Below are 9,362 nucleotides of genomic sequence, written 5' to 3'. Positions count from 1 at the left end.
TAAAGTAGAGTCACGAATCTTACGTCCGAAACTGGAAAAATAAACAAATCTTCTATAGGTAATTATTGTTGGAAATTTAATAACAATTTTTATTTTGGTTCTGCGAAAATTATCCGTAAAGCTTCTTCTATTGGTAAACTGGTTTTCTTGAAGCTTTTCACATACATAAAAATTTATCTTCTTTGTTGATGACATGAACGCCAATCCAGTCCCTGCAAAGGCTTTTAGATTCTAATATCATAGTTTCATAATTTTTCACGTTTCATTATTGCTTCCCTCCACAGATGGCCCTACTTTCGTGTTCACTTGCTCCGCCCATTCCTTTCAATAAAACTACGGTCGTCGCTCTGCTTTAAAAAAACACTTTTCTTCCTGAAGAAGAGAGACTTTTGATCCGATCGCCTTCGAAACTGATAGAGTTTCATTTAGAACCTATACCCAAATAAGTCTGCTGTTTTGAGAAATTTTAAATTTCACATTGGTGTGTTTCTTTTCGAATGGAGGGAAACTGTTGCTCTTTGATGGAATTACTACTAGACTATGAAGAAAATTTGCATCATATATTACATTATATTAAATTATTATAAAACTCTAACTCAAGTGAATGCTTAGATTTCAGGAATGTATATTAGTTTCTTAATTACTTTATATTAAAAATAGACCATTTCTAATCATTTAGTTTCGTCCAGAAGCACATCATGCCCGCCAGCAGCCGAACGGTAAAGTCGCTGAACACTGGTAGTTCGGTTCGAGGTTCGAATCCCGCGAACGGGCTGGCTGCATGAGTGTTTTCGTGGTTTTCCCCATGTGTAACGTGTATACGAGCCAGTTTCCCTTAGAAAGTCCTCCACGAAGGCCTCCCTCCCCTTAGGCAGATAGCCCTAGAGTGCTTTGCCATAATTAAATACACTAACACCACCGAAACTTATCATTCGAATGCTGACTGTACGGAATGCTGATACTTCTTTATAATAATAGGCATGTCATCTTAGCAGGCATGTCATCTTAAAAGCAAACAAATAATTAATAACAATTTGTACTCTATTAAATAAGTTTTGCAGTTTTTCCTTAAAACAATAATACCTTAAAACCTTTAGTGCATATGCTAGGGCAGAGATTTTCATACCTCTCATTTTGCAGTGCATTTTATTTTTAAATGCCAAGCGGAAGAAAATAATGTTAAGCAGTTTATGATTCTAATTCCTTTCCTCAAAAAAGAACATAGTAGAGCCAACTTTAAGAAAACGCATTTAATTGCACTTTTCAGCCGAAAGATACGCAGATATCTTTGAAAATCTTATTTAAGTCATACTCATAAAGCTCTCACAGTGCACTTTTTAAATTACAGTTACTTATTTTTCTCCAACAAAAAAAAAAAAAAAAAAAAAAAAAAAAAAAAAAAAAAAATCTAGAGTCGATTGTTGAAATATTTGTTTATCTTATAAAATAATAATCTCTGTCTGTAGTGAAATAGTATATATCTTAGTTACTATATGTACGATTGCTAACGTAAGGAATGGTAACAAATAGGAATAAATGCATAATTATTATTTTAAGTCGCAATTTTTTTATATAAAACAATGGAAAGAGAACACTATGGTAATATCTAGGACATTTTTTTATCTTGGTAATATTAATCAAAACGGTTTTGAAAAGAAGCTAAGTTATGATATAAGGAAAGAAGATCTCGAGAAACCAAACATTTCTACTCGTCAAATTGCTGGAAACCTGAAAATGTCAAAATCGCATGTTCGTGGAATTAAAGAACAGATGTGCTCAAAATGTTATATAAAAAATGTCAAGTCATTCAAGAAAAAATAAGTTAACGTAAAATTTATAAAAAATTGATTCTATCCAGATGTGGGCAGAAACTCGTCACAGAGAGGAATCATATCTTATGTTTCATCTTAATCTACTTAATGGCACTAAGTATTATCATTTAACATTCTGTAACTTTGTCCCTATGTATTTCAGGATAAACCCTGAAGAAAACTTCAAAGAAAGTTATGGTATAGCACGTATAAACGAAGGGAGTAACGTTTCTAAATTAATCGTTTCTCAGGAAGGACAGAATTTATTTGAATTAGTGCAATAAGGAAGTTCTGTCTCCTTTCATCAAACAATATCATCGATTTTTAGGTATCTTAGATTATCGATTTTTAGGTAGCAGACTTAGCTAAAAGCCATTAAGTGAAAGATGAAGATTTCTTAAGAAACCAAAGAAATGCATTTTTGTTTAAATCAAATTATATTTTCAACGTATTTCAAACCTGAGGTAAAAATTAAGAGCATTATTAAAAGCAAGTAAAAAATCGGGAGAAAATGAGATAAAAACCTAAATTAAGTCCAGAGAATTTATTTTGGACAAAGAAAATTATTTTTAAAGAAGCAGTTAAAACAGATATGAAGAAAACTAGAGAAAATATTCCTTAATTTATACTGTTACGAATTTGCTATTTAAAAAGCTAATGTTAGTTCAATTATAAATTAAATGGTTTTATTTCTCGCGCAGTGCAGCGCGTGACGAATATTAAAAGAAAGCTAAGCCGGAAAAATTAAAAATACAAGAGCGCGTGCGTTAAATAAATAAATATCTCTTTTTGATTTCGAGAAAGTACTGGAAAATTCTAGCGCGTGATTTTAAAAGCTTATAAAAGGAGGAAAACATCTCAGTTTGTAGCAGTTGCTTAATTTGTTGTTGTTTAGAAAACTGCTCTTGTTGATTGTAGCGAATTCGCGGATTAGCGTTCTTTAGCTGTTTTGAATTACGTTCTATTGGATATTTGAGTAGTTAAAAGATAACTACTGTGAGATATTGTAATACTGCATGATAATTTGAGAAAATTTAAGCATTTTTTTTGTGATAATAATAAATTTTTGTTCATTTTTCATCGGACTTGTGCATTCATTTCATAACGAACCCGTACGCACGCAACAATTTTTGGTGTCAGGAGTGGGGTTTGAATGCCAATAACAAGAGGGATGGAAGAACAAATGAGACAGCTCATTACTGCTTTTGCTGCTTTCCAAGAAAAGATGGAATCTGGCCAAACATCTTTTAAAGAAGAAATTAAAGAGAAAATGGATGCTGGTCAAAGGTCCGTTAAAGAAGAAATGAAATTGGGCCAGGAATCCCTCAAAGGAGAAATGAAATTGGGCCAGGAATCCGTTAAGGAAGAGATGAAATCTCTTAAAAATGAGATGAAAGCAGGTCAGGACGAAATGAAAAGAGAAATTACCTGCGTAATAGAAAATAAATTTGAGGCTATGGAAGGCAGAATAGACGCGGTTGAAACTAAAGTTGGACATATAGAAGACAGAGTTTCTGCCGTCGAACAACAAATTGATGATAGGGTTTCTGCTGCCGTCGCCAAAGAAGTTGACAGCCTAAAGAAGTGCATAGCGACGGTAGGAAACAATTCTGAAGGTTTCAAATTTTTATCGATGCCTGCTCGTTCCGTTCTGAAACTATCTACATATGATGGGAAGACCTCCTGGCAGGTGTATAGGACACAATTTTCTATCGTTGCGGATGCGAATGGGTGGGATTCCCAAGCTAAGGCCTGTCATCTCGCCGCTTCTCTGAGAGCAGACGCAGCGGATATCCTGCAGACGCTTCCCGAAAATCAAAGGCTAGATTTCGAAGCTCTATCCGGCGCTTTGGAGCTGCGCTTCGGCGAGAAATGTTTAAAAGACTACAGCAGGCTCCAATTAAAATCTCGTCAACAGAAGCCTACCGAAACACTTCAGGAGCTCGCCGCGGATGTTGAAAGGCTGTCCCATATCGCCTTTTCGGAATGCCCGACAGAAACAAGGGAAATCCTGTCCTTACAATACTTTATCGACGGCATCCGAGATACTGAAATACAGAAAGCTCTTCGAATGGCAGATGTAAAGGACATAAAAAGCGCTCTGTTGTACGCCATGAAGTTCGAGGCAGCCCAGCAAGCAACTAGTAGAGATCGCTACCCAGTTAGAGCTGTGCGAGTCCATGAGCCAGTGGATCAACTGATGGCTCGTTTAGATGATTTAGCCAGACACGTCGAAGATTTGATACGGAGTAGGAGCGAGAAGAAAGTGGCTCTAAGGTGTTGGAGATGTGGTAGTGAAGGTCACCTAAGACGGAATTGCAGAACACCCCAGGGTACGGAATATAAAGCAGATGATTTTACCAGACAAGTCAGTGGCTTGAGACGGAACAGAAGTGAAAAGAAACTAATTCTAAAGTGCTGGAACTGCGGAGTTGAAGGCCACATACGAAGAAACTGCAGAACACCCCGAGGTACGGAAAATAAGACCATTTCCCAGCAACAACGCAGTAAACAAATTAGTGACCATATCGAGGAACGGAGGTTGCCAGATAGTGAAAAACCTTGTTTTAAAGCTCTTAAAATTTATACAGTGAGTGGCAACAATAACGGACTGTCCATCAATGGGAATATCGATGGAGTTCCTTGCAGAATGATCATTGACACAGGAGCTAATGTTACCATCATTAGGAAAGATTTAGCTGAACAGTTTAAAGATAAACTTATTTGGACGCCATCCTGTGTTACCCTTCAGACTGCGTCTGGTGACAAGATCGACATAACTGGGAAGTTAAACGTAAACATCACGTTTGGAAGTGCCGCCTACCATCACACGGCATATGTGGCGGATATTACAGATCCATGCATACTCGGATTGGACTTTTTAAGGAAATACAATTTTTCCTTAGACTTGAAAAACAACAAACTGCTTTCAGGATCTGAAGACATGACTATCCATCCTAAGAAGGGATCCTCACCTGGAAATGCCGACGCTTTGTCCGAAAGAACCAGCTCGAGAAACAGCCGAAATCATGCTAGGGTCGAAAAGAAACACCAGACTACCAGCTATTCTCCATCTCAGATGCTCTTCGGTCGAGACCTTCGTCTGCCTTGTGACCGCCTGTTTCATCGCCGTACGGATGCGCCTTCATCGCCTGAGGAACACATCCAAGATGTCAAGGCCCGTTTTGAAGTGATGCACCGTTCCGCACGAAAGCGAGTGAACTTGGTGACGGAGAAAGTGAAGACCAGATACAACACGAGAGCTGTTGGACATAGATCCAACGAAGGAGACAAGGTGTGGTTGTGGAACCCGATTCGACGAAAAGGAGTCAGGCCTGATTTACAGTCACCTTGGGATGGTTCGCACACAATCCTAAACAGGCTAAATGACGTCGTGGTTCGGATCCGTGAGTCTTCGAACTCTTACGACAGGTTAGCTTATTACTATGGCCATAGTACGTAATGTAAATAATTGTAAATAGTATCAGACCATGGTCCTTTTTGTTTTTAAATGTGTATTTGATTTGATTTGTATTTAGTATTTGATTTGTATTTAGTATTTGTTTTGTATTTAGTATTTAATAGCATTTGATTTGTTTAAGTTAGTTATTGCATTTATTGTTTATATTGTTTGATATTGTAATGTAATGTTTATGCCTCAGTTGCATTTCTGCCACAGTTGTAAGTTTAGCTTCCTGTCCAGGGATTGTACTGCCCGGGACGTGCAGTCCTTGGGAAGGGGGCAGTGTTACGAATTTGCTATTTAAAAAGCTAATGTTAGTTCAATTATAAATTAAATGGTTTTATTTCTCGCGCAGTGCAGCGCGTGACGAATATTAAAAGAAAGCTAAGCCGGAAAAATTAAAAATACAAGAGCGCGTGCGTTAAATAAATAAATATCTCTTTTTGATTTCGAGAAAGTACTGGAAAATTCTAGCGCGTGATTTTAAAAGCTTATAAAAGGAGGAAAACATCTCAGTTTGTAGCAGTTGCTTAATTTGTTGTTGTTTAGAAAACTGCTCTTGTTGATTGTAGCGAATTCGCGGATTAGCGTTCTTTAGCTGTTTTGAATTACGTTCTATTGGATATTTGAGTAGTTAAAAGATAACTACTGTGAGATATTGTAATACTGCATGATAATTTGAGAAAATTTAAGCATTTTTGTTGTGATAATAATAAATTTTTGTTCATTTTTCATCGGACTTGTGCATTCATTTCATAACGAACCCGTACGCACGCAACAATACCAAAGAGGAACTTACATAAAAATTTGTGTTGACATCAAAAAAGAATTAGTGTAGTAATATTTTAATATAAGTTTTAAATTTATTGTCAGTATAATATCAAAAAAGTCAAATATGTCTGATTCATATATGGATAACTTATTATGATATGCACAGTTTGAAAAGGAAATCTGAAAGTAAAAATGAATTATGCATTTTGTGGAAACAATGTTTCAAGGCCAGTAAAACATAGGCAATAGGCATAGTGGTTATAGTGTTGATGAAAAAATATTTGTTAGGTCCAACAGCAATCAAATAAAATAGTCCAATGGTTAAAAAAATAACAATAAGAGAGATCAAATAAGAATTTTAGTCAAATGCCTAATTAGTCTGCGCGTTATTCCTAATCAAATGTTACTATTGTTTGCGTGCTGTAAGATGGCTTAGAGAAGACAGGTTAAATATTTATTAAAAAATATTAAATATTTAGTGAGAAATAAATTTGTCTGTAAAGTATAAATGTGTCTTAACTCTTTTAAGGAAATGTCATCTGTCTTATAAAATTTGATGTAATGCTTTAAGGGAAAATGTTTTTGTTAGAACTTAATAAACTTTTATGTAGAACTTAGTAAAATTGCCACTTTTTAGAATGTGTAATTACATCGTAAGAAGACAAAACACTGTTTTAATTGCTAACACTTTCAAAATATTACGGATAGTTTTTATTCAGATATAATGTGATGAATGTAAACATCTTACTACTTTTGATTAAATATAAACTTCGCTGTAAAATAACATTAGATTTATGATGATGTGTAAACTTTAATGCCACATTTTAATAGAATGTATTTAAATGAAATATAATTATTTCTGCTTTTATAGTGATGTAAATAAGGTTAATTTTAAAAAGAAGAAAAAATTAGCGACATTTTTCCACCAGAAGAGAATTTAATATAGAAGTCAAATAAATTCTTGCACTATATAGCAGAAATAATTTAATAGACATTGTAAAAGTTGTTCATTTTATCATTAATTAAGGAATTATAAACGCTCCTCAAAGGAAAATATAAAAAATAAACAACAAATAATTGAATAAAATTAATTAAGTGATAATTATATACTTCTGTATAGGTAATTTTTGAAGAGGATTTCTAAAACGAAATTATGTCATATATTTCCAGTTTCAAAGAACAACGTAGAAAGCATGTTTTATCAGAATCGAATGTAAGACACAGCGTTACTCAGATCCTCGAATGAAAAAAGTAATACTCGTTGTCAAAGACGTCTATAACAGAGTAAAATACCTTATAGCAATAGAACGAAATGAAACTATTGACTGGTTCTAAATAAGTAAATTGCATACAGTGACGACTGCAGTCACCAAATATGTGAAATTATTTCGCCACACAAACTTCTAATTCCTCAGCTCGCCTTATCCGAAAGTGTAATTAATATTATGCTAATGTTATACTTCAATATTTATCTTCATCCTAGAGTTTACTACGGCAACCTACTCCTATTCTACATCAATGTATTTAATACTATTATACATTAAAATATTTAATTGACAGGTACCCCAGAATACAGAGTTTTTCTAGGATGATTTGATGAGTATTTCCATTAATCAAATACATTCTCATGGGGTTTCAACAGTGACTTATTTCTGAATTAAGTTCTTTTCAAACTGCATTAAGGATTCCGAGTTCCAGCAATTTGGATATAAAGAGGTTTGATACGCCTAAAAAAGATAACTTTGCTACAAATTGCAGATCAGTAGTCATGTTATATCTGAAAGAGGTCACTTTGCTCTACGGTGGTGATGAAAAAATTCGAAAAAGGTTGAATCATCAGCAATGCAATGCATCAGCAATTGCAACTGCAGATGATCAATTTTTGAATCATTAACAATTGATGATCAAAGCTTTTTGAACCTTTCACAGAAAAAAAATGGTTTTCAGCAGAAAGTATCGCACTGAAAGCCATTTATCTATTGTAAATGGAATTTTTAGGAAAATAAATATGTTGAAATAAATTACCACGATTTTTTTAACGAAAGAGACTCAAATTTTCCTTGAATTGTCACTATAATGTCTTCGAATGTTTTATATTGTAGAAGATACTTATAACTGATTATTATTTTATTAATAATAGCAATTTGTAAATTAAATAAATCTGAATTTAAATGACTTGATAAAAAGATAGAAAGTTTTGGGATTATTTATATTAATTCATTTAATTTCATTTGTAAACCTGTGGTCTTTAGTGAACTTGAAATAGCGAAGCATTTATTCTCGTTTTACCATTATTTACATAGTTAAACACGCATTAAATCAAAAGAAGGTAGGCAGGTAGACCAAATTCCTTTATTATTACATTGTGCAGACACTCACGTATAGGCACTTGAGCAGCGTATACGTTTTTAGAACACACGGTTTGTGATAATTAAAATTTATATTACTATAAACGATCTTGATCATAATTATCGTTAATAAAAATTATTAGAATAATGAAGAGGATCGATAACGGGAAGTTAACACACTAATTCTCACAACAGAATGATCCTCTACATAGAAAAAATCAGTTTAAATATGTTACCATCGTTACTTAAAATTTCAAAGGCAGTGCAGTTCTGTGTTTGCATAAGTGTGCATGTGTGATATGGTACTTTTCGTGCAAGTACTAATTATACATCATACAGTCATCGTACTTCCAGCCGAACCTAAAATAAAAACACGTCTTTAAGACAAAAAGCCAACCATTTTCCTTTCTGGTTCTCAATTCGAGAGACTTAACTTGCCCCCTTTTTCAAGGAACTTAATACAACTCAAAGTCCACAATCCGTTACGTATTTTTAAAGGATGAGGTCAGCACCAGTGCGAGATCGACAAGAGGCAGGGATCACACTTTCACATCCTTCCAAGAATATGCGGTTCATCATCTACTCCCGATAGGCCAGAGCCTCTGTCGCCTTTCTTCTTGCGTGAGCAGATCATGAAAGTCAAGCCACTGATAATGAGAACCACGAACGTTATCCAGGCAATGATGAAGGAGTAGCCATATGACCAAATGGCTCCTTTGGGGTGTCTGTCTGTCAGAAATTGCTCTTCATACTGCACAGAGTTGACCACCACTTCAATGACGACCAAAATGGCACCAGCTGAAAGAAATATTAAGAAATGCTCATATTCAAAAGCATACTTTGTATTTAAGAACAAAGTTAAAAACAATTAATAAAAATACTTTTATGTATTTTAAGACGAATAATTCAGCTCTAAAAATTATGATTACTTTTTTTATTTGAATTTAAAACACATGCGTAACTTTGACA

General features: G+C 34.4%; 1 protein-coding gene across 3 annotated transcripts in view; it reads right to left on the bottom strand.

The window, feature by feature from the left end:
* Positions 1-8,375: 8,375 nt before the first annotated feature.
* The window catches only part of LOC118187527 (transmembrane protein 114), a 174,190-nt gene continuing 173,203 nt past the window's right edge, over positions 8,376-9,362 (bottom strand). For all 3 annotated transcript variants that reach the window (XM_085818880.1, XM_085818881.1, XM_085818882.1), the window contains exon 5: positions 8,376-9,191. In XM_085818880.1, coding sequence (XP_085675006.1) covers positions 8,941-9,191 — 251 coding nt within the window. In that variant the 3' untranslated portion in view covers positions 8,376-8,940. The remainder of the gene's footprint in view (positions 9,192-9,362) is intronic.

Source organism: Stegodyphus dumicola, chromosome 6, assembly GCF_044657685.1.
Source record: "Stegodyphus dumicola isolate Sdum_Otavi_A_Nest chromosome 6, ASM4465768v1".
Taxonomy (NCBI): Eukaryota; Metazoa; Arthropoda; class Arachnida; order Araneae; family Eresidae; genus Stegodyphus; species Stegodyphus dumicola.
Note: the sequence above shows the minus strand (reverse complement) of the source record. Positions and strands in the feature narration are given on the sequence as shown.